This window comes from Pogona vitticeps, chromosome 8 (assembly GCF_051106095.1).
Source record: "Pogona vitticeps strain Pit_001003342236 chromosome 8, PviZW2.1, whole genome shotgun sequence".
Lineage (NCBI taxonomy): Eukaryota > Metazoa > Chordata > Lepidosauria > Squamata > Agamidae > Pogona > Pogona vitticeps.
Genome location: NC_135790.1, coordinates 5,824,132 through 5,851,158, shown reverse-complemented (window position 1 = coordinate 5,851,158; position 27,027 = coordinate 5,824,132). Strand labels below are relative to the sequence as shown.

The window sequence follows — 27,027 nt, the reverse complement described above, 5'->3', positions numbered from 1 at the left end:
AGGTACTGTTAACTTGGTGTGGATAGATCAGTATTTTGGGAAAGAGCAAGACAGCCTTCCTCACTGCCCCATGGCCTCCTCTTTCCACAAACCATCCTGAGAAACACTCTCAGGGAGTCAACACGAGTGACTCAAATCACATACCTCAGCCCTATGAAACAGGAGCAATGCTGGCTTTTCAGGTCCACTGAGACAACACAACCATTTCATCCAAATTTGGATGAAGGTCTGTTATTGGTAGCATAGTCCAAGGAACCTGAGACACTACACGTGGTCTTTGCCATCCCCCCTCCCCTTTATTCAAGGGCCCATTGACTCCAAGGCCAGAAACAGACATTAGAGTTAGCCCGTAATTAGAGCTGAAGGTTGCTTACTCGAAAAGGGGAATGCTATCAGTTTCTGAAATCAGACACCCAAGAAATCTTAAAATCAGAAAACTAACCAACCCCCCAAACAAATCAAGCTGTCAATTATTTCTGAGCTAATATACCTATATGTATAAATTAGCAGTTTAATGCAAATGGTGCCCTATTTTGTCCTGAAGATGTGTAAAGCAACCCCTTGGAGATGTGTGCGCCCCAGGGCCCATCCATCACCTCCAAACTGGCCCCTGTCTATAGGAATTGTTGTATGGTCACACCTGTTGAAGTAAGATTTACCTGGTAGTCCGGGCAGCTTCCATAGACAGAATGGGGTGGGAAAAGTGCCATCTTGTCCTTTGCAAAAAAATGGGGAATGTTTGTTTTTTGGACTATGAATCCCAGAATCCTGCAGGCAGCAGGGGATTCTGGGAGTTGTAGTTCAAGAAAGGACTGTTTCCTATCTCGGCTCCTTTGCTTCATGTGAAAGAAAATGTCTTCAATTGGTTCTAGGAGCATCTCTTATATGCCCTTGTAATTTTTACTCAAATTACTTCGTATTCCCGATCCATCTTCGTTGCATCAAATAATACATGCAAATTCTGGGGCATGAATCAACCGGCATTGAGAGAGAGAAAATGCATAAATACAGAGAATATCTATAATTATGTGCCATCAAGTCAATTCTCATTCAGGGTTTTCCTGGTAGAAAACATTCGAAGAAGGCTTAACATCCCGTCCTTCGGTCGGTATCCTGGGTCTGTGCAACTTCCCCAGGGCCACACGGGCTGGTTCTACTTGTAGGAAGCATAAAGGGGATTCAAACTCCCAACCTCTGACCCTGCACCCAGATGCCTAAACCACTGAGCTATCCAGCCAGTCACAGAGAATATAGAGGAATTAAAAACATCTTGTAACTAGTTGTGAACATCAAGTTATTTGTATGTAATGTGTTTTCTCCATTACTGATAATTCTGTGCCATTGGGTCAGTGTGGATTGACAGCAACCCTTCCCAGGCTTTTCTAGATATAAAATACTCAGAGAAGTGGTAGCATTGTGGGAACAAGCAACACGCCAAATGTTGCACAGCTAACAGAGCATGTAATTCCCCCAATGCACATGCGCAGCTGGCCCTTCTCCTGAGAGGGATCAAGGGGAATTTAATTCCTGACCCCTGGCTCTGCAACTAATTGCTCCAACTAGCTATACATTTGGTTTCCCACTAACTAGGGTAAGGCAGTATCCGACAGCTGTAGCTTAGCAAGGTAAGGCCATTTCTTTGGCATGTAACTGCAACTTTTTAATTACTTTTAAGTTTACAGCATTGGAGTCTCACCAAATGGTGGAGGAGAAATACCACATTGTTCAGGTGCTGCTTCCTGCTTTGTTGTGTTGAGGCTACAGTAAGTGGGTTGGGGGGAGCATTTTTTTTATACTACTGTCCAATAATAATGTATATTTTTCAATAGGAACAAAACCAAACCGATTGTATTTACATTTGAGAAATAGGAAGGTAGTATGTTACTTCATAGAACTATAACTATAATAGGAACTAATATCTTGGAACCACGATGGAACTAGAATGCTAACTAGTTATTTTCTAAAAGTGAAAATGTTACGCTGTGCACACATATCTAGAAAGAGAGAGTCAGGGTTGAAGGGCAAGCAAAGGAAGCTTCTGATCCAAAAAGGGGTCCCAATTACCATATGTTCTGAGGGTGAGGCCCCTGCCCCACCCATACCGTGATCCTTGAGAGCAAGCCAGAGAAAGAACAAACCATAATTACAAATATTACAAGGAACAAGGAAGCAACCAGCCAAGCAAGCAATCCTTTGTGCTAAAGCTGCTTTGTCCCCTCCTTTTATCTTCATGTGACACTTGGCACCACTGTCAAAATCCCAACAACACACAAAGGAAATGGCAGGTTAAATGAAACCCAGTCTTTCTCCTTCCCAAACTCAGAAATCCCATGCATGTATTAATGATGAACACAGAGCATTCTTTGCTGCCCTCTGCTGGCCAAGATGCCATTGCTGCTTATATTTCATTGAAGCAACTTTCTCAATTCCGCTTTGGTCTAGACTCCACGTTCAAGAACACACACACACACACACACACACACACACACACACACACACACACACACACACACACACACACACACACACACACACACACACACACACCACGAACAACCAGAGAATGGCGTGTCTCAAAATCTTACCAGCATTGTTATTGCATCTATGGTCTTTACTGGGCCTTTCCATCCAATAGACATAAGTACATTTCACAGCGAGGAAAATTGACTTTTTTGACCACAACTTCTAGATTCCCTCAGTTATGTTAGTCACTTTTCTGAGCTCTGTTTCCTCCCTCTCCCAACCCAAAAAAACATGTCTATTTTTTTTTAAATCCTAATCGCCTTCCCACACACTTTTTGCCATGGACTAAAGCTTTTTTCCTGTGTGTGTGTGTGTGTGTGTGTGTGTGTGTGTGTGTGTGTGTGTGTGTGTGTGTGTGTGTGTGTGTGTGTGTGTGTGTGTGTGTGTGTGTGTGTGTGTGTGTGTGTGTGTGTGTGTGTTTGGCCATTCAACAATTAGCCTGAGAACGTCCTCAGGTCAAGATGTTCTGCACTTCCGCATGGACAAAAAGAGATGCTATGTCCAGATGTCCTAAGATTTGAAATGGATCCTGTCGAGAGATGGGCACAAACCCGATTCAGCATTTCAATGGCCAAACAGGTGTTTCACGGTTCAGCACCCCGCCCCCCTCCAGCAGCTGCCCACTAAGAGGCAGTGCCCAGGCTTCCCTGCCCTGCCTCCTCTGGGCACTGCCCCTGAGCCTGAGCCTGCTGGGGCGGGTGCCACCAAACCATAGAACACCAAACTAGCATGAACCACCAAACAAGTGGCTCATGCCCATCTCTATCACAGTGTACCTCCACTTCAGTTTTCCTATCCCAAAGGTTGCAGGTGGCCTTTTTAGGGATCAGGAGGGCCATCAACCTCCAGATTTGGGGGCAGAGGGGTGAGACACATACACACATATATACATGGTCAGTCCAGAACCTACCCCTACCAAAGAGGCTCAGCAAAAGAAAAAGGCTTAGATCTCTGCTGGTCCTCCTTCATCTGCATAGAGGCTCCCCTGCACCAAAGCCACAAGGCTGCAACAAGGCTGGCTGGACATCCTGGAAGCGGTAGTCCAGAAAAGAAATGTGTAGAAACTCCAAGGATAAAGAATTCTTTCTGCCAAAGTCCACTTTAGGGAGTGGGTTCTCCTAATCTGTTGGGGGCCACAGGCTGGCCATGAGCAGCCTCACTGGCAAAGAGAGTAAGAAGTCATGCCTTCTCTCCATCTCTCTTCCTCTGTCTCTCCTTTGCCACTGAAGGACGTGGTGGCACTGCGGGCTAAACCGCAGAAGCCTGTGCTGCAGGGTCAGAAGATCAAGCAGTCGTAAGATCAAATCCAGGTGACAGATGGAGCTCCCGTCGCTTGTCCCAGCTCCTGCCAACCTAGCGGTTCGAAAGCATGCAAATGTGAGTAGATAAATAGGGACCACCTTTGTGGGAAGGTAACAGCGTTCCGTGTCTAAGTCGCACTGGCCATGTGACCACGGAAGATTGTCTTCGGACAAAACGCTGGCTCTATGGCTTGGAAACGGCAATGAGCACCGCCCCCTAGAGTCGAACACGACTGGACAAAAATTGTCAAGGGGAACCTTTACCTTTACCTTTACCTTACAATTTAGGTAGAGTCTACTAGATTCCAGCATGACGTCATAAAGAACTGCTTGAGCTGAGCTGTCCAGGTAGCTCAGTGGTTGAGATACCTGGCTGCAAAGCCTGAGTCTGGGAGTTTGATTCCCCACTGCTGTGCTTCCAGTGAGCAAAGCCAGCCTGTGTAGTTGTGGGTCAAGCTGCACAGTCCCAGGGCACCCCAGAAGAAGGGAATGGGAAACTGCTTTTCAGTATCCTCTATCTGGAGAAACCCTGAAAAGGGTCACCATCAGTCAAAAGTGTCTTGACAGCACTTGATGATTATTATTAAAAAACTAGGACCTCTGACATCACTTGGTGGCAATCAGCAAAGTCAAATTAACAAAGGCCTGAAATTCGCTGAGTGAGACCTTGAGCCCATCTCACTCTTGTGTGCTCACTCAGATGATCTACCTTATGGAACCACTGTGAAGTTCAGGTGGGAAGGAGGAGAGCCACAGATATAACTCTGAGCCCACTGAGAGGAAAAACAAGATACAACTGTCACAAATGAATACACGTGTGCAAGGGTGCTCTCCGCAGAATTGTGGATTGATTCATTGTTCCACATAAGTCCGTGTATGGTTTCAGCATTACACGACATGTTCCAAAGCATGATGAGATGGCCTTCCAAGGCTCTTCAACACCATTTCACCAAGCTAGGCACAGATGTCTCTAAGCTGAAAACCTTGTTTAGTAAAGGCCTTAAGGGCTCACCCATTAATCTCCAGATCCATTAAGGAGGGGGGCAAGAATCTACTTCCCCCACCACCATCAATTCCTTCCTGCTCGTCTCAGTGGCAGTCAAGCATTTTATGCTGGCGCCAGGCCACCCCCGTTCATTGTCAACTAATGCAAGGTATAAGGTTACCACCTTGTTTGCGGCTGTAATATGTTTTGGGTGGCAAGGCAGTCTTTTTGATGTGACAACGAGCCAATGTGGAAGTGAAAGAGAATGAGAACGAACAAAGATTCTCCTCGAGTCTTTGTGTTGAGGACGGGCCAGCTTGTGACCTTCCAGACGCTGGTGTACTTCAACTCTCCTCAAGACCAGCCAGCAGAGACTGTGGTCATCGGTGGCAGGTTCTGTAGTTCAACAAACATCTGGAGGCTTCATGGTTCCTGGCTCTGCATTATAGCATCTAGTCTGCTGCACCAAGAGGCCAAATGAAACTCAATCATCCTGTGACATACGAGTGCCCCCCCCCCCAGGCCTCATCTAGAGTACTGTGTCCAGTTCTGGATGCTGCATTTTAAGAAGGATGCCAACAAACTGGAGCAAGTTCAGAGGAGGGCAGCAAGGAGGATCAGGGGACTGGAAACCAAGCGCCATGAGGAAAGACTGAAGGAACCAAGCATGTATAGCCTTGAGAAAAGAAGACTGAGGGGAGATGAGGTCACACTTTTCAAATACTTGAAAGACAGTCACATAGAAGAGGGGCAGGACCTGTTCTTGATCATCCCAGAGTGCAGGACATGTAATAACAGGCTCAAGCTACAGGAATCCAAATTTAGGTTGAATATCAGGAAAAACTACTTAACTGTTAGAGCAGTATGACAATGGAGCTCATGAACACAGGAGGTGGCCAGTGCTCCAATGCTGGAGACATTCAAGAGAAAATTAGACAACCACCTGACAGATCTACTTTGATTTGTATTCCTGCACTGAGCAGGAGATTGGACTCAATAGCCTTAGAGGCCCCTTCCAACTCAATGATTCTATTATTTTGTTAGACACCTTCATGTTGGGTTGGCCTCAGGGTCAGATCCCCTTTTCTGGATGACCATTCCCCAAGTTCTGCATAGACAGACAGAGGTCACACTTGCTGGGGATTCTGAAAGTTTTTGTGCACAAGCTATGTGCACAAACACGCAGATTAATGAAACCATGTACCTTTTGTTATATGGTGATGGGGAGTGTGGTCTCAAAACGGGAACTTTCCCAAGCACCAAATTAGTCCAGAACACTGTGGAGCAGAACTATAGCCGGGTGCAAGAATAGTGAATGTGCCACCAGCAGTGACAGCTACAAACAATAGTAGGGAACTCAACCTTTATAGGTAGGTAGGTAGGTAGGTAGGTAGGTAGGTAGGTAGGTAGGTAGGTAGGTAGGTAGGTAGGTAGGTAGGTAGGTAGGTAGGTAGGTAGGTAGGTAGGTAGGTAGGTAGGTAGGTAGGTAGGTAGGAAGGAAGGAAGGAAGGAAGGAAGGAAGGAAGGAAGGAAGGAAGGAAGGAAGGAAGGAAGGAAGGAAGGAAGGAACTGGAGCTACCAATAGTGAGCTGCCACATCAGAGTTTGGAAAAGTTACTTTTTTGAACTACAAATCATAGCCATGCTGATTGGAGAATCCCAAGCCTTGCCATCCAAAATTCCCGTGGAATGCCCTTTCCTTGGAGGTTTGAATGGCTCCGACACTGGCATCATTTCAGTACCAAGTCAACACATTTATTAGGGCCTCTTCGGGGATGTGCTAAAACCTGTGCAGGTTTAAACATTAAATGGTTTTAACGTTTTTAATGCATGACTGTTTTAATTTTGAGTTGTTTGAGTTTAAATTGTTCTAAATATCTTAAAGTTTTTTTTCCAATTGTTTTATACAGCTTTGTAACCCACCCTGAGATCCCATAATACAGGGCAGGCTACAAATATTTAAATAAGGAAATAACTATAGCTAGGAAATGTTACCCTTTAGGACTGCAACCCTCAGAATCCCCTAACAAGCAGAAACCGTTAATTGAGGATTCTGGGACTTGTGGTCCAAACAGGTGACATTTCCAGCCTCCGGCATAGGCCAAATGCATTCTTAAGCACTGGGTTCATGCGGGTTCTCCCCTACATACACCTCTTGTTTTTCAAATGCCCATGCAGGCTGGGGATTCTGGGAACTGTAGTTTAAGAAACAACATTTCCCAGCTCTGCAAATACCCAATGTATTCTTGTACTGATTTCACATGACCAATCCTTGCACACACACTCCTCTTTCATTTTTGAAATGTTCTTCACTCCACCTAGAGACCCAGTGTAGTATAGTAGATAAAGTGCTGGACTAGGACTCGGGAGGCCTGGGTTCAAATCCTCGTGGAGGCTCATGCTATGGAAACTCACTGGGGGAGTGGGACTGTTGATGCCACTCCTTAAATATCTCACTTACCTTGAACGCCCTATGAGGGTCATCCTAAATCAGTTCAGACTTGATGGAGCATAACAACACCCCACCTACATTTTCACTGGAGCTCCTGTTGCTTCTTGTGCTCTGCATTAATGCTTTCAGGTTTTCCTTCCTCCGTCCAAGATCAAGTCCAGCCTGAACTATCTGTGGAGGCAAATTTTTTTGAAAATGAAGCTATACTGCAAGAAGGCAGGATTCCCTGGAAAAGACAATCGTGATGGGCAAGGTGGAAGGCAGCAGGAAAAGAGGAAGACTGAATACGAGATGCACTGACTCCTTAAAGGAAGTCACAGTCTTGAGTTTGCAATTGCTGAGCAGGGCAGTTGAGGACCAGACATTATGGAGATGGCTCCTTCATAGGGTTGCCATAAGTCAAGGACAACTTGACAGCATGTAACAACAACCACCTATAGGCCACTGAATGGGATGAGGATAAAAGCATGCATGGAAAGTGCAACGGGTGTGCTGAAGCAGTGTGCCATGGCTAGCGTGCCAGATTCAAGTTGATAGTGCATGCCACAATCACCCTGAGCTCAAAAAAAAAATTATCCCCAGGCAACCTTGTCCATAAACAGAGTGGAGAATTTCCAGAGGGCATTTTCAAAAGCTTCTGGCTTATTTATTCATCCTCCGTTAACAGGCCCCTTTGGCTTTCTTCGTGAGTTGCGAAGATACCGGATGACGCCATGACAAAGCTGAAGGACCCTTCGAGTCCACTCCATCAACACACCCCAGCCTTTTGCAAACAGATTGGAAATTTAATTGGAATTGATATACAGCCTCGGCCCCCGCAGATTATAGAAGGCCAAGATAAAGGAGCGAGGGATCAAACTTTTATAACAAAAGCTTATCAGAATATTACTCCCATTAATATTCTGTTTCTGGATACAAGGAAACTAGAATCAGGGGATGAAGGAGGAAAGCAGCCCAACAGATGACATTCCACTTGCTAAATTAAGCCCAGCATGTCGCAAATGGACAGTTCCTAGCTTTAAGAAACAAAGCCCAATGTGCAACTACTGTGGGTGTGGAACGCCTGTCCATTTCAATTCTGATGCAGCTTTCTTCTTCTGCCCAAACTGCATACTAGGCGACACCATGTTTCATTCCTTCATGCCCGGAAATGCACACATAATTTGGTGCATCTCTTTCTTAAGGTTTGGAATTGCTAGGACAATTAAAAAGAGGGAGAGAGGCTGAGCTCCCTTTGATTCTTCTCATGTTCTCCCCATATGCAACTCTCCTTTAGCCACACATGCAGGCACACACAAACACGCACAGTGGATTCTACAGGTCCACGGAGTGAAACAATTAGGCCACAGATTTCTATAGACAGGGAAAGAGCCAAAGGAAGTGGCACACAGGCACAGAGGGTGCATGGCTGGCACTGGGGACGAACATTCAATCTGACCACGGCTCACTTCAAGCTCTAGATAACATGTTTGCATTTTAACATGGTAGCGTGGTAGTTTCCGTCGGGAAAGTTCCCTAATTTGAGGGGGGGGAAGGGTGGACCCAAAGTTTTAGGTGCTTCTAAAGGGAACCAGTGTAGCTGGAAAAGTGGGGGGGGGACATGTTCAGATCTGAGAAACTCACTGTTTTATTCCCGTGAGATGCTTCTCTCTCTGGTAGCCCAGCCGAATCCTAGAGGTTAGAGCACCAGCGTCCACTTTAGGGTGCCGCCGCTGGGTTCATCCAAAGATCGATGTTGGAGTCGGTTGGTTGGGGCTCCAGAGCTGGACCCTAAAGGAAGATTGGGGGGGGGGGTCATTCGGTCTTTCCGCGGGTGCTGCAGAAGCGCCAGCCTTTCCAGCCACGCTGTCCGCTCTTAGCCGTCCCCAACCGGGGAGCACGTTTTAAGGCTCCCTCGGGGCAGCTTCCCAGATGGACGGAAGCCTCTTCCTCACTAGGAACCGCGGACGTCCAACTCTCTCTCTCTCTCTCTCACACACACACACACACACACACACACACAACACACACACACACACACACACAAAACACACACACAGGCCTGGAGGTGGAGGAAGTCTTCAGCCGTCTTGCAGCCGCTCCGATGCCGCTCCGGAGTATCAGCCAGGTGAACGCGAAAGAGGCGCTGAAGGAGGGGGATGCCCGGGAATGAAGAAAAGAAGCATCAACGAAGTGGAGACGGAGAAAAGTTGCTTCTGAGGCTTCTAAATCCCACGGAGAGCTGCGCTTGTGCTCAGGTCTGGTATCTGCGGTGCAATCGTGTCACCTAAAAAGACACGATCCGGTGTTTTGTTTTTTAATTAACGTGTTGCTTCTTTGCCGTCTTCAGGTCTTCCTATTCCCGAACTGATGCTGCTCCGCTCGTGCCCGTGGTGTCGCGGATCCCTTGTTAGCATTTATTTCTTTATTAAATGAAACCTTTAAAAAAAAACACGAGGGTATGGGGGAGCGGGTGGCTGTTCTCTAGATGCGGTTGGATTGCAGTTCCCATCATTCCTCAACCCCGGGCCGAGTTTGTGAGAGATGATGGGAGTGGTAATCCAAAGGAATCAGGAAGGTCTCATCGCTTTTTTAAAAATTACTGGGTAGCTCCAGAAGTCAAAAATGGAAATATGGGTTTTTTTTAAAAAAAAAGTTTACATTTAAATAAAATCAATTAGCGTAACACTCCGACTATGCACCGCTAAACTATTACTTCAGATTACTCTCAATCAAAATAGCACAGCAAAAAGACAGATATTTTTTTACTGCAGAAATCCGCAGCTTTTTAAATCGATCAGTGTCGGTTCCCAAACGAATGAAGTCTTTGCTATGGGCGGTGGAAAGAGGTCTATCCATTGTCATTACTCTTACGCAGATTTTCGCTCCTGATCCACCTGCAATGAAATAAGGCACCTTCAGAGTCCTGGAAAAACCGATCCGACCTGCCTTCTCTCCCAGTAACTTCGGGGGAATTTCTTTGGATTTATTCCTGCGAAGGTGGATAAAACATGAGCATTTTGATATTTGGGTATTTCATGCGGACTACAGCCTTGATTTATCGAGCTTATTTCCTGGCCTCAGTTTTAAGGAGATTTCAACTGAGGTTCAGTCCCATAGAACTCAATGAAAACTTGCTATAAGTAAATGATGACTAGATACGGATCGTGTCATATTGTAAGGGTCCGTAGAGACGTTTCCTGGGGGGAACCAAGGGGGCACAAGGGATCGCTTTTGTGAGGAATTGTCAGGAGCAGGAAATAATCTGGAGGAAAAAGAGCGAGACCCTTTTATTCGGATAAACCTCCTTCTTTTCGTGCCCGTTGCTTCAGCTCAGGAAACTTACAACTCTAAATAAACTGAGAATTCCCTGTGGTTTAAACTGTAGAACCCAACTGGTTTCCTTTAAAGTTGTTTTTAAGAAACAGTTTGGATTGTGCTGCGACATATATTTTTTTCCTACAACTCTTGGACTTCAAAAGGCTAGGAAGGTTCATTTTAAGCCAGCTAGCCGGTGTGATCCTGAATAAATTCCCACGCCCCACAGCTTGGAACGAATGTATGAACCAAGCTGTTCTGGAACAGGAAAGACTGCAAAATTTAAATAGACCCTCTGCGCAATATATATATTAACTTCTGAGTGGGCAGGTGTAGCATTACGCTCTTCTTGCGAATATATTTAATTTCGGTGTTTTAAATGCCCAAGGAAACCCTTAAAAGAAAATCACATTTACTGAACGACTCGGAAGCCTTTGCGATTTGTTTCCAAGACATTGTCTTTTTAAAAATCAGCCAAAATCTAGTCTAATTTTGGATCCAAAGAGGAAAGAGACCGAGGGAGAGACAAGGCGGAAAATGAGTCTTCCCACCCCAATTGACAGCGGGGAAATATTATTTTACGTGCAATCCCCGGCTCTTTCTTGGTCTGTCCGCTGCACGAATCAAAACTGGAGAAGGTTTTGGCTGAGCTTAAGAAAGGTGTTTAACTTTTAGCAATCGAATTAGCCCATAAAAACTTCTTTGTCGTCTGCATTCCTGAGAACTCGGAAAGGTACGGATTTCTCACGTGTGAAATCTATCTCGCGATTTCTCCTCGCCCCCCCGCCCCACCCCCTCTGTTTTAAAAGGTTATTTATAGAGGAGCAAAAGTAATTTTTCCGCTGCCATAACAGAAAGCTGGATTACTGTATTTGAATATTTTTATAGCTTTTCGGAACACAAGGCGAGCGAAAGCAGCAGAACCTCGCCTTAACCTCGAAGCGCCGCCGAAATCCGTGGACTTTTCTACGAAAGGGGAAACCCATCGGCCGTAATGACTTTTGAGAAACTTTTCCTAGCCTTCCCCAAAATTAGGTCCGCCGAGTGGCATTTCCACGTGACGATCCATCGGATCGGCGCCTGGCTCCCTCGGGTTTCTCCAGATTAGAAATCAACACAACCCTCCATCACACTTTGTTCTAATTTGAATCGTAAAAAACCTTAGGGCAGAAAAATAATTTATTTATTTAGATTTCTTTTTACTCTTTTAAAGTCTTTTCTGTCGTCTGTAAGTATTCTAACCGTAAACGGGAGCCATGCATCTAGAGCTGTGATTTTTTTTTTAAAAAAAAGCTATTTTCCCCACCCTTCCTATAATAAAGCAGGTGCACAGAAATATTTATTTATTTATTTATTTATTTATTTATTTATTTATTTATTTATTTATTTATTTATTTATTTATTTAATCTTTTACCCCGGCCCATATAGATTCAAACGAATCTACTCTGGGTGGCTTACAGTCCGAGCAAAATAAAACAAGAATTAAAACAGACAATATCAAAACCAAAAAAAAAAGAAAACAAAAAAAAGAAAAGTAAGTAAAGTCCAAAATGGGAAAACACAGGGAACTAAGGAAGGGGGGGGGAGGCCTGCCTGAAGAACCAAGTCTTCAGCTTGTTCTTAAGAACTCCCAGCGAGGGTGCCAGGCAAATCTCAGGAGGCAAGGTGTTCCAGAGGTGAGGGGCCACCACCGAGAAGGCCCGGTTTCTAGTTCTCTCCTTCGGGGCCTCTCTCAGGGTCAAACCCCTCAGCTGCCCAGCCTGGCTAGATCGAGTGACACGAGTAGAACTAGGTAGGAGTAGGCGCCCTGTCAGGTATCGAGGTCCTAAACTGTTTAGGGCTTTATATGTAAGCATTAGCACCTTGAAGTCAATTCAGATTTGAATGGGCAACTATTTCAAAGCCACCAGAGTGAGGGAAATGTGATGATAATTTTTCACACCAGTTAATAGTCTGGTGGCCATGTTCTGGACAGGTTCTGGGATTTGTAGTCCCTCCCCTAAAAAAAGGGGGGGCTAACAAGGTAGCATCTCCAGAAGTTAATGAAAAGGCAGAAGCTTCCTGCACCAACTCCAGGCTGCAACAGTGCATGAAACCTTCGGTTCTGTTTTCCGGAGCTGGAAAAGACACTTCAAGGACCAGCATTATTTGTCTGCTCCAGAAGGAGAGCATCTAGCCAGCCTCTTGACACTCACCTCCACCCAGGTCAAGATCTGGTTTCAAACCAGGAGGTACAAAAAGAGAAGTCTTGGGAACCCTTCGCTCCTTACCTGCATCATCCCTCCCTCCTTGGATGGCAGCGCTTCCAAGCTTCCCTTCCTCATAGGGAAGACCATGCCCTAATGGATCCCATGTTCACGCTGCCTTGTATGGCCTGGCACTCTGCCCACTTGCTTTGGGACCTGCAACCATGGACTGTGCAGTCCACGCTCTCCCTCCAATCATCCTTCCACGGCTGCTGTCCAATTTGGTGTCGTCCCAGCTGACAACCTCTGGAGGAACCAGAACTCCAGCATGCAGGAGGTGGTTCCATATTGGGGAGGCCACAATATGGCCCTACAGGCAGGAGTCTAGGCGTGAGGATAGAGTCTTGGTCAAAAGCCTGCGTGACGTGGCAGTCCGAGGATGGGGCAAGGAGGCAGGAAAACCAGCTCATCGCCCTGAACGAGCCATGAAACCTCACTTATCTCACAGGGTTCTCAAAGGGACAAAGTATGACAAAAGGAAAGTCTGGAAAAAAAACAGTAATTAAAATATGCCACTTATGGCTGAGCAGCAAGAGAGTGGCCAGCATTCTAAATGGCCTTCCCATCACAAGCAATGCTAAATACAAAACATTACTCTGTGAGTGCCTGCTGATATAATACCCGGAACTGTTTATCAAACTTATTCTATGAACGGGTATATAATTACTATAAATAAATGAATAAATAATAAAATGTGTCCGGTGTGATGCTTTTCGTGCCTGAACCTTTAAGTCATATTGAGCACACACTAGTAATGTCAACATCTGATGATGGCTGATGTAGCTGGAAAAGCCACGGATGTACAAAATGCCTCTTCATTTCCAAGGATTTAAAGATGTTAAAAAGCAATTGTACATAGATGACCAGTGTTAAAAATTTAACCAGGAGCAGTCAGGTTTATATGCTGGTACAAAAAGGTTGGACTATGTAAAAGCCATTCGGATACCATTTTAGCAAACAGTTGGTCTCACATAGTGGCTAAGAGATTAAACTGAGAAGGTCCTGGATTGAACCTTTCCTTTGCTACTCTCTCATTCCTGCCGTTCTCACTATCTCTGTCTCTCAATCTATGTCCTCACATCAGCATCAGTGATGATATGAGGATATTAACCACTTATCTGTCTCTTCTTTTTTTAGAATTGTTGTTACGTGTTGTCAAGTCGCCTCTGACTTATGGTGGAATTAATAGAAGCTCTTTTGAATCAAAAGAATTGGGTGAAATGGCAGGGTTAAAAATAAATCACAAGAAAACAAAAATTGTTTTTAAGAACATTCAAAAACAGGAGATTGATGAACTATTACAAATTACAAACTTCCAGGAAGGAAGGAAAGGAAAATAATTGGGCATATTTTTTACAAAGAAAGCAGGTACTGTCCTGAAAGATAATTCTTTGAAACTGATAGAGGAAATTAAGAAAGACCTTTCTAGCTGGACAAATTTACAATTGTCAACGATGGGCAGAATTGCTACAATCAAAATGAATATCCTACCAAAACTCATATTCCTTTTTACAAATAATCCCGATTGTTTTAAAACAAACAATATTCAAGGAGCTTGAAAAATGCATTTCTAAATGCATCTGGCAGAGGGAAAACCCAGAATTAAAATCAAGCATTTACAAGACGTAAAAATAAGAGGAAGAATGGGGCTTAGGGCATCCGCATTGGTATGGACTAAGGAGTTGATAACACTGGAAAATACGAGACACTTGAAATTAAAAAGATATGATTTGAAATGGGGCTGGCATACATTCTTATGGTGTAACAGGACTGAGGATTTTAAACAATTTAACAACCATATATTAAGGAAGGCACTTCTGTTGATGTGGAATAAAGTCGTCTTCCTGTTTTCCTACTGCTTTCTATCTTTCCCGGCATTATTGTCTTTTCCAGAGGATCACTCCAATGACACATTCTTAGACTCGCTGATCTGTTAGAATTACCACGCTATAATGTCTGAAAAGTGCTTCGAATGTTCACAGATGCTAAGCATTGTTATTGTTGTTGCTCATGTTTGGGAACACAGAAAAGTTCTGTGCACACATTAGGTTTATGCAGATTGTCCACATTTAACCCTCTATTAAACTGAAAAGTGATTATTTCAGCCTGTAACTTCTAGAATCCCCTAGCCAGCATTGCTGAGCACACTGCATATGGAAAACAGTAAGAAAAGTGGCTTTGAGTCTATTTAACCTGCATCTCTTCCATTGCACGTAGTTAATTACAGAATCCATAACCAATTGAATCTGCATTTTGCAACCTTTTTTCCTGATCTTGAAAGCTTGCTCCCCTCCATTTTCACACCTTTGTTAGGTCCTGTGTGGCTGCATATTTCTGCATATTTTTAAGTGGTCAGTATGGCTTACTTGGCTGTAAGTGAAACTAAGATAGACATTTTATTTTATTTTTTGTCTTTTTATTTTCAGCAACAGTCAGATACAAATAGTGCAATGCACACTCTGGCCACACAGAGGCAGTTTTACAGAAATCCATACAGGTCACTGGTATGTAATAAATTGTGCTGAAGGAGATGACCAGCTTCTGTGGTTTTGTGTGTGTGTGTAACCAGGAGTGATGACTCAGTGTCGCCCTCTGCATTCGACTGAAAACCAGTGAATGAGACCAGCTTTCAATATAAAATTGCACAGGTTCAAATCAGTGTCTACAGGTGCAAGCAGAAATATAATTCTTCCTTCCAACAAGCTGAAAACAGGAGTTCACTTTTAAACAACAGCCCTGTGAGTCAAGTAAAGCAAGAAGGTGTCCCATCCAGGAATGTCCAGCAAGCTTTACAGGAAACTTTGAGGGTTTGGGGGCAGCTTGGTTTTTATTTGGGGGGGGCATTTTTTGTTTGTTTATTTATTTGGAACACATCTCACAGAACAACTGTAGCATAGGCAACTGATAGAACGCTTCAGGAGATTGTACTCTGAAATAACAACAACTTTTCCTAGGTCTGGATTCTTGATATACAGTATCTCTGCCCTACAGATACTCCTCAGTGGCGGATCCTCAAAATCCCCAGGGAAGGATCCTCAAAATGCCTATGATTTTGAGCCCTTTAGGGAGAGACACGAGGCCCCAGAAAGCAACATCTTGATAAACTTAAATAATGATATAGTTAAGCCTGGCATTGTGCCATGTTGCCTTGCCATGTAGTTGAGCCTCACGATCCCACTGTTTTCTGTATCCTCTGAGAACTCAAGAATAGAGGGCACAATGGCAGACTTGTCCATAGGGTGAGAATGCAAAGGCTTACCCTAGAATGATTCAAGTTTACTAATGCATCACTGTTTAGCCCAAAAGGTCCTCGGAGTAATAAACAGCCTATTAAAATGCAACCAAAGTAAGATACAAGGGCAATTTTAAAAAAAGAGAGGAGATCTCTCTCTTAAGGTTTTAAATGCCATCATCACACTCTGAATGAGTGTGCCAATCATCTAAACAGCCCATCCTCTACTACAGTTATATCACACACGCACAAGCATACACAGACAACAATGGGCTGCAACCTGGTTCCTGATCTTCTGAACCCAAATACTGTACAGTAAATCTTCCAAAGACATAGATGAACCAATGAGGATTCACTAATACATAGAAGACCAATGCAGGGGCCGGCCCTACTATTAGGCAAATGAGCAAGCCACTTTCAGTACCAGATTCTGAGTGTCATAAGTGGGTAACACATTGTTATCCAACTTACTTGGTTCTTATTGCCATTTCATTAGAGGTTGGTAAAGTAACCTCTTTGGATAACAGCGGAGCTATATTCAAAAAAAGTAACTTTTCCAAACTCTATTCACCAGTATGGATAACAAGAGGTGCTTGGGGATATTTCTGTCCTTTGGGTCAAAATAACTTGCCAAGATTTGGGTGCTATGCACCTTTGACTGCTCAGGAGAAAGAAGTATTTGCTGTGTAGTTCCTGGCAGCAAAATGTCTTAGGCTGACCAAAGGAGGGACCCATCTGGGCAGCTAGAAATCTTAGTATCTTTGTTTCAATCCTACAAAACTGAACGGTGCAGACAAAGCATGATCGCCACTGGGGGGGGGGGTCTCCAAGTGTTCATGTTGTCCTCCCAAAGCCACACACTCCAGCATCAGGGAGGTGACCCCTCCTACCCAACCCTCGCATTAAAGCAAACATTTCCAATGTGTGTTACAGGTGAAAGAGTGTGGCTAAGCTGTTGAGCAGATTGGGGAGGAAACACCAGGCAGGCCACCCAGCGTGTGTCCTGCTGCCTAATCGTTTCCACAGTCCGCCAGCCAGCCGGCCACAGCACTTAATTTTCTCTCCAGAAGCTGGAGGTGGGAGGTGCAGGTCGGAATCCAGAGTGCACATGGCAGGGCAAGGGGATGGCAAAGGTGCTGCTAAATAATACTGTTGGTTTCCAGTTGCTTCATAAATCTTCCCTCTGCATCTGCCATGGAGGTTTCCAGGGCCGAGTTAGGTTCAGCTACTGAATTTTATGTAATATATGGGTTCTCAAAGCAAGAATGACCGAAGCTTCCCAAAGATCTTGGTTGGGACAGGACTCAGCCGCCCCGAATAGACATGGTCTAGAGGGGCGGGGTAAAAATCAAATAAATAAATAAATAAATAAATAAAAAATTGATTGCACAACTGGGTTCAATTGTGAATTGTTGGGGAGCATGGCATGGAATAGTTCCTTTTTTAAAACTCCTGCTCCCATCATTCCCCCAACCCACATGAATGTTTTTTTATGCCGTCTTCAGGTAGAGATGGGTAAAAGTCCTGTCAATCCCTGGAAAGCAGCCACCTGCAGTAGACCAAGGTGAAAGTTGAATATGGGCAACTGCAGACTTTTGAAAGCGTTAGTTTTTTGTTTGTTTTGTTTGTTTGTGGGTTTTGTTTTTTGTTTGTTTCTGTTTTGTTTTGTTTTGTTTTGTTTTTTGACTGCAACTCTCACCCTAGCTGGGAGACGTTTGACGGGGGTCGTTACTCCCAACGGTAATTTTTCCTGCTTCTGTTAAGGAGTCCATAGAGCTGGCTAAAAGCAAGAGAATGGTTTGCCCAGGACACAGAACTGCAAGCTGAGCCCTCCCGGCCAGGATGTCATGTGGTCTCAATCAGCATAGCTTTGACTGATGTGTGTGGGACGAGCCAGAGAAGAAGAGGATGTTGGCTGCAAATCAGTGAAACCAAACTGCCTACGCTGAAATCTGCTGGCGCCACTTTTAAGTGCATCACGAGGAAATTCAAATGCAGCTTGGTGTTCACTGTGGGAGATCTATAGGGTCCCCGATGGAGGGAGTAACATGTTTGACTTTCCCATTCTCAGTGGGGTGTGTGGGTCATTGCAGGTGAAACCAACGCCACTCCATCATCGGACGAGACTCTGTTTCTTTGCCTGCAGCTTCCTGAATCAACAGGCAGACAAGTCTTTCATCCCCCCCCTTTACAAATTTCCTCTTCTGCCCCCTCCCACACACACTTTTAAGATCTCATCTGACAAAAAGAGTATCTCTTCAAGGGCGGATCCATTTTCTCCTGCCTTGGCACACCTTTTTCAGTCCTTTCGGTTGGCCCGTAAAACCCATCAGTCACTTCAATACTGTGTTTGAAATAAAGACCAAATATTCTAACCCAAAGAGAGGGAAGGGAGGGCTCTTCAGATGCACTACAGCTCCCATCATCCCTAGCCAACACAGCCAGTTGTGGGAGATTATAGGAGTTGTAGTCAACATCACTGTCCTGCTCCATTCCTTACAGCAGAACCTTGGGCCTCCAGATGTTCTTGGACTACCACTCCCAGAGGGATTCACCACCACCTCTGCTGGCCAGGATTTCTGGGAGTTGAAGTCCAAGAACATCTGGAGGCCCAAGGTTGGGGGCCACTGCCTTACAGGACTGGTGCTCCTTTAAGCAGAGGAAGTAGTTCATCGGCCATTTTTTATTTTTTCGTGAGTGGCTTTTAGCAGTGCAATTTTATTCTTGTAAATTCAAAAACAGCTCCCACTGTGTTTAACGGGGATGGTTGCTACTGACCCCCATTAAACTGAATGGGGTCTACTTTTGAACAGACCTGCCTAGAATTGTTCTTTGTACAGAATGCATTTGACATGCCTATCAGGGTTGCCCTACGATCGGCTGAGATCATGTGAAAATCTTTGAAGATCTTTACCAGCTGTATAAATGCTGAAGTACTGTTTTCAGTATTATCTATTGCTACTGCTTTGTTCCCTACTTGGAGGTACATTCAGTTTTAAACAGGCTTCCTCTGCTTTCCCTGATGTTTAATATTTAGGAGGGACTTGTCCCAAATTAAATGGTGTTGAGTTTGCTGTCATATTTATAAACTCTGAGAGTTCATCTTTTTACCTTCACAAGAACCCTGCGAGGTAGGCTCATCGGTGCCAGAGTGACCAACTTGGGGCCACCTTACCGAACTTCACGGGTCAAGCAGGGACTGCAGCTGTAGCCTGGCAGGGCTAACAATGCAATGCAATATTTACTCAGAAGAAAATGTCACCGGGTCTATATTGGCTTGCTCCCTAGTAAATATACCAAGGAGTGCAGTCTTACGTCCGGAGCTCTAACCACGTCTCACCACTTTTTACACGTGATGTACGTTTTGCGGGCTGTCGTTTTCCTTCCTACCTAAAGTCAGGTAAATCCTCTTATATTAAAAGTGGGTGTAATCCCGTCTCCCCTCGATTCTGTAGCATCAAACGCAGGAACCCGGAAGACATCATATGCAGGCGGGGAAACGGGGCGAAAACTTCAAGCACAGTTACTTGGGAACAAACCGCAGGGAGGAACTTACTTCGGAGTAAATGTGGCGCCCAAAGCGGGCTGTAATCCACAGAACTTGCCCGCATGAAAGGACCCCCCTGTTGAAGCCCATGGGACTCACCTCCGAGCAGCCCCGAACAGCGAGCGCTCTTCCGCAACCCAAAGGGGCACCGGCGGGGACTCCAGTGCCCATGCTGCCTGGCCAAGGCGCTGTCTGCATGATGGGAGGTGTATTCCTTGACAACTGGGGGCCGCGGGGTGAAAGGACATTGCGCTCGTTCCTTGTTCCCCCCAGACTGCGTCCTCCCCGTTAAGATCGCGTCTTCCGCAGAGGATCGCATCCAACACAAGAGAGATGCGCGCCTGGGCGAGTGAGGCGCCGCGGGGAACGCCGACCCGGCCGGGCTTCTCAAGAGGAGGAGGAGGAGGAGGAGGAGGAGGAGACCGGCCAAAGGCGTGCCCGGCCGGGCCGAGGCACCAATCCCAGCGAGAGGCCCCCGCCGCCCCTCGGCCAGCCTTTATAAGTGACCTTCCAGGCGGCTCCGCGGGCAGCGAAGCGAAAGCGCGCAAACCTTTCCGCGGCTCCGCCAAGCGCACGGGGCGCCCCCTTTCGGGCGAAGGCGTGCAATGCAGGCAGCGGAGGAATCGCGCTCGGAAGCGCCTCCCCAGCAGCGGCAGACCTTGCCCGGGGGCGCGGGTGGGGAGGCTCCCCTTGCGGCGGCTGCGCCCTGCGCCCGATCCAAGCAGTTGACGTCCTTCCTGATCCAAGACATCCTGCGCCCCGGAGGCGCAGGCGAGGAGAGGGCGGACGGCCCCTGCGTATCCGCGTCGGACCCGGAGCCGCCCGGGAGCGCGGAGGAAGCGCGCTGTGCCCAAGGCGAGGCGTCGCCTCCTTTCGAGAAGACCCCCGAGGGGCTGCTTCTTCCCGGCGGAGCGGCCCGAGCCCCCGAGGCGAAGGCAGCAGGTAGGCGGAGGAGGGAGCCATCGGGGTCTTCCAAGCCGTCAAGGGTCGCGTGGCCTATCGGTTACAGCATCGGGCCGGGCTGGGGGCCAGACCGGGTTCAATTCCCCTCGCAGGCTTGCCGTTCCCCGGCCCACCTTGGGCCAGCCCCTGATTCTCAACCCTCGCTCATCCTGGAGTCGTGTGAGCGGCGACAAAACTTAACCCGGGACAATAAAGTCGGTTTTGCGTTCGGGACTCTTTAAAGCGGCTCCGGTCTAGAATACTAGGCGAGTCCCCTTTGAAACGGAGAGAACAGGATCCCGTTTTTAAATGGCCTGTCATGCCAAAGCTCCCTGCAAGAAGAAAGCTAGCATCGAATTAGAGCGAGGTTCTCCGGTTCTGTTGTGAAATGCTGCTCAAACATTCTTCCGCCACCCGCGCACACGCACACCCTCCCAGGCTGTTTTACTTGAAATGTTTGAGGGTTTCAGAACCTAAGCACTCGCAGAAGCTGATTCTTTCAATGCCGGTTTGCTCTGATCGTGCAGTAGATCCCTTTATGTCCAGTGGTGATCTGTTGCTGAATACCAACGCTTACCGCTTTTCTAGGTACAGGTCCCGATAGCCATGATGTCTGGGATTCCATCAGACCATACAGACATGCGGTGTGGGGTTCTTATTGTCTTTCTCATGGATAGATAAGCTCCTCTCAGACATTTATGATATATAATGATGATGATAATCATATGCAGCCCACTCAATTCTGACTTATGGCGACCCATTTCAGGGTTTTTCAGGTAGAGAATACTCAGAAGTGGTTTCCCAATCCTTTCTTCTGTGGGGTTGCCCTGGGACTATGTAGCTGGCCCAAGGCCACCCAGGCTGGCTCTTCTCCCAGTGGGGAATCCAACGTTTTCCTTTCGTTTTTCCCCTTCCTGCTAATTGGTATCCAAAGGTATACTGCCTCTGAACCCAAGAATGGGTTCAAGAAAAGCCAAGGAATGTGCAGCTTCTGGCACTCCAGATGGTGCTGGACTCCAATTCCCATCATCCCTCACCATTGGTTTTGCTGCTTGGGGTTGATGGAATTTGCAGTTCAACAACACCCAGAGGAACCTATGTCCTTTGTCCTGTATTAAACTAACCTGCCTAACAAATTTATACAAACCCTTCATTACTTTGCTTAGTCCCCGTTTTAGAGCCATCTGAGCTAGCCTCCACCACAACCGGCAGATGTGGGGTGATCTAAAAATGTACTTTGTGTTGTTTGCTGTAAATTGATTGAGTTGACTGTCAATCCATTGCATTTATTTACTTGCAATCAGAGTTTAGAAAGGTTGCTTTGTTCAGATTATACCTCCCAGAAGTCTGGCACTCATAGCCCCCCCAAAAAAAGTAACTATCCCAAATTCTATAACAGAATCTGACCCCATACGACAAAGAAGCATAAGGCAAACTGTCTCACAGGTGATCAGAACATCTGGAGTCATGTTACTATCTGATCACCAGCTCAATGTGATAATATAGGGGGAAGCAACCTCTGACTTTATGTTGTTGAGCTTCCTCTCCCCTGAACCTTCATCGTTGGGCAAGCTGGCTGGTGCCGTTGGAGTATCAAAGCAAAAAGATCCAGTGAACCACAAGTGGCCAACCATAGTTGTAGTTCAGCTTGATTTCCCCCATCCTCACATCCAGAATGATCGAAAACAGCTCAAGGGTGAGTAATACAGGGAATAGATTGACTGCATGCTATCCGGAGCTCTCCAGAGACAGGGCATGTTAGAAATATCCAAACAAATGAAGTCACCCCTACACCATCTTGGAAAAGTTACTTTTGAGGGTGCTGCACCCTAGGCTCCTCCACCCAATGGGTTGGCTAGGGGAGTTTGGGAGTTGTAGTTTCATATTATTGTGTGTTGAGTTTTCCAGTCCAAGACATCCTGACAGAGACAAATTTGAAAAGGGATCAGACAAATTATCTTAGAGCCAGTGTAGTGCACTGGATAGAGTGATTGATTAGGATTCAGGGAACCTGAGTTCAAATTCCTGTTCAGTCATAGAAACTCATGAAGGTTAATGATAAAAACTCTTTCGCAAATATCTCATTTGCCTTAAAATGTCTTACTGGGGTCACTATACATTGGATGTGACTTGATGGCATATAACAACTTGGGGCAATTAACAGTTCATCATCACTTTAGATTTTTCATCATCTTATAACTGCAGAGCAGGAAGGGTCCCTAGAGACCATTAAGTCCAGCCCCCATCAAGGAGGCCTAGTGAAGAATCAAACTCCCAACCTGTCAGCCAGAGAACTAAACAACGGAGCTATCCAGCAATGATGCTCCAGATGTTCAGTATATCTCTCGGTACTAATTCTTAGGGGATGTACATGGGAGGATACTGATCTATCCTGCGGATGGTTTTCCCCTAGGCCTCTAGTTATAACTAGCAGCTTTAGTGCCTGGGGTTCGAGTGCTCTGTTGGTTAAGCTTAAGTCGTGTAAGATGTGTAGCTTCAAGGAGAGATTGGATAAATGGGGAGTAATACCTTGATCTGAACACAGGAACGACTACATTGATTCTAAATGGAGCCTGCCCATTTTGGGTTTATTCGTGTCCAGAGGAGAGCAGCTCCCAAGTGGTATCCCTACCTGAGGCGGGCACATTTGCACCCCTCTTGTTACAAATGTCAACAGGCGAGTTGGCCCCATCCAGCAGCAAATCTTTGCACCCTCTAACATTTCGGCATCCTGGGTCAAAGCCCCAGTAGCAGCAGCCTAGCCATAGCTCTGCTATTTTGCCTTGCTGCAAACAGAAGGCTGGTTTCAATAGGTCTTTGGTCGCTTGTCCCAGCTCCTGCCAACCTAGCAGTTTGAAAGCATGTAAAAATGCAAGTAGATAAATAGGTACCACCTCAGTGGGAAGGTAAAGGGTGTTCCGTGTCTAGTCGCACTGGCCATGTGACCACAGAAATGGTTTTCGGACAAATGCTGGCTCTATGGCTTGGAAACGGAGATGAGCACCGCGCCCTAGAGCCAGACACAACTGGACTAAATGTCAAGGGGAACCTTTCCCTTTTTGCTCCTGTATAGGTTCGGTTCTTCCTATCATTCTTTGTTGCTGTGATGATCATTCCCTCATTTCTCCCTTAGGTCCACCAGCAGAGTCTTGTCTGCTGAACCACGAGGATCCTCCCCAAACCCTACTGAGACCCCCGAAGCAGTCAAAGCGCTCACGGGCGGCCTTCTCCCACACGCAGGTCATTGAGCTGGAAAGGAAGTTCAGCCACCAGAAGTACCTGTCTGCTCCAGAGCGAGCCCACCTGGCCAAGACTCTCAAACTCACTGAAACCCAGGTGAAAATCTGGTTCCAGAACAGAAGGTATAAGACGAAGAGGAAACAGTTAGCCTCAGAACTTGGTGGCTTTGAGAAGACCTCTCTCGGTCCCGTCTTCAGAGACAATGATTTTGCCAAGGCGACATTAGCTCTGTCTGTTTACCACACCTATCAGTACAATCCATATGTTTACTACCTAAACAGTTGGAATCCTTTCTTCTGGTAACGGTTCTTGAGCAATCTCGTGCAGTCTAAAAACCGCCATCACTTACCAGCACTGGCAATCCTACATGGCATGAAATTCCAGACAGACTTTGCCTGAGATATTTGGGTGTTCTTCTCTTCCTCTTGGGTCTTATGTGGTACTCTAAAGTCTCCAACGATGGGTTGTACTGTATGGACCACGAGGCTGTTCAGATGCCTTCACATATAACAATGTGCAGCGGTTAACAGTGTTTTTAAAAAATATGGGCATTGTTCCTCAAAGCTGTGCAGTAACGCCATGGCATACTTGTTTTGTAGCAGTGGTGGAATAATAAATTTGGAAATGTAGGCACTCATCATGCCCATCACAATAGCCAGCCCCTACCCCACTCCCATTAAGGAAAGTGCAGAACGTGCAGGATTGAGTCATAGCAGCAAATACAGAACAGGTCTTTTGGAATGTTAATGGCTCTTAATTGCCCGGTCAAGACCAAACCATGCTCAAATACAGCAGAGACAGCCTGTCGCAGTATATTGTTCCTTGGAAAATCCTTTTCTCCTTCAGATTGCAGCTAAGCACAAAGGGAACAGGGACCTGAGGGGATGGTGGATGGAATTACAATCCCTGCAGTTCAGTAAGTCTTGAGGTTTTGACCCTTTGAACCCAGGCCCAACGACACCATCAGTTTGTAGTGAAAGATCTGTAGTGAAAGAGATTTGAAATAATGAGAGCCGAGAGTCCCCCATCTGGTGCAAAACTGCTGCCGGACCAAACAACCAATACTAGGCTAATCCTGCCCAAATAATCTAACATTGTGCAGGGAATTCTAGGAGCCATCATTCAAAAGAAGTAACTCACTCCACAGGGAGAAAAAAAATCGTAAGTCAACAAGGAAGCACATCCTTCGTATGTAGGGTGCAGGGTTTAACCCTCAACATGAAGGGTGTGGCAACATAATAATCTTTAACAGATCTCAGAAAAGTTCCTTTCTTGGACACTAGTTTCATAAATCCCCATGTCAGCATAGTGGAGAATAGAGCGCTAGAATTCCAACGGCTGAGGGGATTTTGGGACCTGGAGTCTGAAAAGTAACATTTCCTTGCTCTGGAAAGTGTTGGCAGCTCTCCTCTCACCAAGTCCTGGGGCTAGATTTTGCACACATTACTTGTGCCTTCTTTGCATCTAATGCTCAGAGTTTTAAAACTGCAAATCAAGGCAGGTGTCGGGAGAATCGGTGGAGGTGCGCAACGGGAATTCCCCCCCCCCGTCCTCCCCTGCCTGTGGTCCTAAAGGAAATCTCCTCTCTCCAAAGTTGATAATCCAGTCAATGCACTTTCAGAGACAAAATGCACTCAGGAAAAAAAAAAACACATCCATCTCAAGCCATGACAATCTGGAGACAGTAACCCAGCATACAAGAAGCAGACCCTGCTTATGAGTGGCAGACACTCAAAGGGGTAGAACTGAGCTGTTGAACCGTGTGGTATTCTGTGCCACAAAGACGTTCATTCAAACATCACAGGCCAATTGGAGATTTTTGGATTGTTGTTTTTTAAATGCTTTTCTTTCCAAATTTATAAATCCTTTGGTTTCAAGGGATTAATCGACTGGCTTTTCAATTTCACGGGTATAGTGTCTAAATCTTGACGGAAGTGCCTTTCTGAGCTGCTGAAAGAGGTGAGAGACGAGGCAATCCTCAAAAACAATAATCCGGTGCCGTCAAGTCAATTCTGATTTATGACGACCCTTTTCAGAGTTTTCCAGGTAAAGAAAATTTACCTGCAAATTACTCATTACCTGTGGATGCAACTTTCTTCTGGGACTATGCAGCTTACCCAGGGCCAAAGAGGCTGGCTTTACAGTTGAATAAATCACACTGCGGAAGTCTTTAACTTAAAAAAAAAAGGCTCATTTTTTTCTTTTTATAACAATGCAATGATTCAACACATCTGGAGGGCAAGAGGTTGGGAAAAGCTGCCGTCTAATAGGTTTGAGATGTTGAAACAGCAACAGGCTTCTCAAATCTATTTCTTTTTTATTTTATTTTTTTTACCTAGAAGTCAAAGGCATGTGCAAAAAGGACACACTTGAATTTAAAGAACAGGGTCGCTTTGAACAGATTTTGTGCTCATGGTCGCTTTGGCAGAGATTTTTTTTTTAAGTTCCTTTTTTTGGGCTGTGTTTCCCAGAACCATCAACACCCCCCACCAGCCTGCTAACCGACCGTGTTGGATGAGAAACATGGGGGAGGGGGGTTTGATATTTTTAAAAGCAATTTTTCCAATCTCTGCTTTCATACAGAATTGTGTAACTGAGGTGAGAAAAGCCATTTTGTGGTGGCAGCTGCTATGAGAGCTGCCCCAAGACATTTGGAGGCCTGAGGTGAAGGAAAAGAGGGTATTCCACCTAGTTTCCTGTGGTGTTGTATTTGGGCTGGGACTTGAAATATCCTGCTTCTAGTCCCCATTGAGGTATGACATTCTCTGGCCGACGTTGAGGCAATCTGCTTCTCTCAGCCTGACTTACCTTGTGGGGGTGATTATGAGGAGAAACCGAAGAGGAGAGTTATGTACGCAGCCACCAGTCATTGGTGGGAATGCAGGTTATCAATATAACTAACAAATAAAGAACAATAAATGAATGACCGAAAGGATATTGGATTGGCTGTCACCATTATTAAAAACATTACATTTTAATATTATGTATATCGATATATTGTATTATAATATGTAAATCATTGCATTTCTTGAACAGCTTTTTTTAAAAATCAGTCCTCTTACATTTAAAATGTTAAAGACCCACATAAGCGTTAGCAATGGGATATGGCGGAATAGGTCAGTGGTTTAGGTATCTGGCCGAGGAGTCAAAGGTTGGGAGTAGAGAGGGACACAACTCACTGGGTCAGCAGTTCATGCTGGTTCATTTAGCACCTGAGCAGGTGTTTGGAGCTTCAAAGCATCGCCTCCTCCAGCAGCCTACC

At 45.7% G+C, this 27,027-nt stretch overlaps 1 protein-coding gene and 1 long non-coding RNA gene across 3 annotated transcripts in view; one reads left to right on the top strand and one right to left on the bottom strand.

The window, feature by feature from the left end:
- LOC140701902 (uncharacterized) overlaps nucleotides 1-20,123 on the bottom strand; it is a 34,243-nt gene extending 14,120 nt beyond the window's left edge. The window contains exons 1-5 of one of the 2 annotated variants that reach the window (XR_013538269.1): nucleotides 19,683-20,123; nucleotides 9,262-10,136; nucleotides 8,884-9,220; nucleotides 7,270-7,431; nucleotides 660-4,597 (exon numbers count right to left, since the gene is read on the bottom strand). This is a non-coding gene — a long non-coding RNA (uncharacterized LOC140701902). The remainder of the gene's footprint in view (nucleotides 1-659; nucleotides 4,598-7,269; nucleotides 7,432-8,883; nucleotides 9,221-9,261; nucleotides 10,137-19,682) is intronic. The other variant, XR_013538270.1, reaches the window with a different exon arrangement.
- Nucleotides 20,099-26,700, top strand: NKX3-1 (NK3 homeobox 1). The gene is made up of 2 exons (XM_020780394.3): nucleotides 20,099-20,525; nucleotides 23,659-26,700. Exons 1-2 carry the CDS (start codon nucleotides 20,189-20,191, stop codon nucleotides 24,066-24,068), a joined length of 747 nt encoding a protein of 248 aa, XP_020636053.3. The 5' UTR covers nucleotides 20,099-20,188; the 3' UTR covers nucleotides 24,069-26,700.
- The last annotated feature ends 327 nt before the right edge of the window (nucleotides 26,701-27,027 follow it).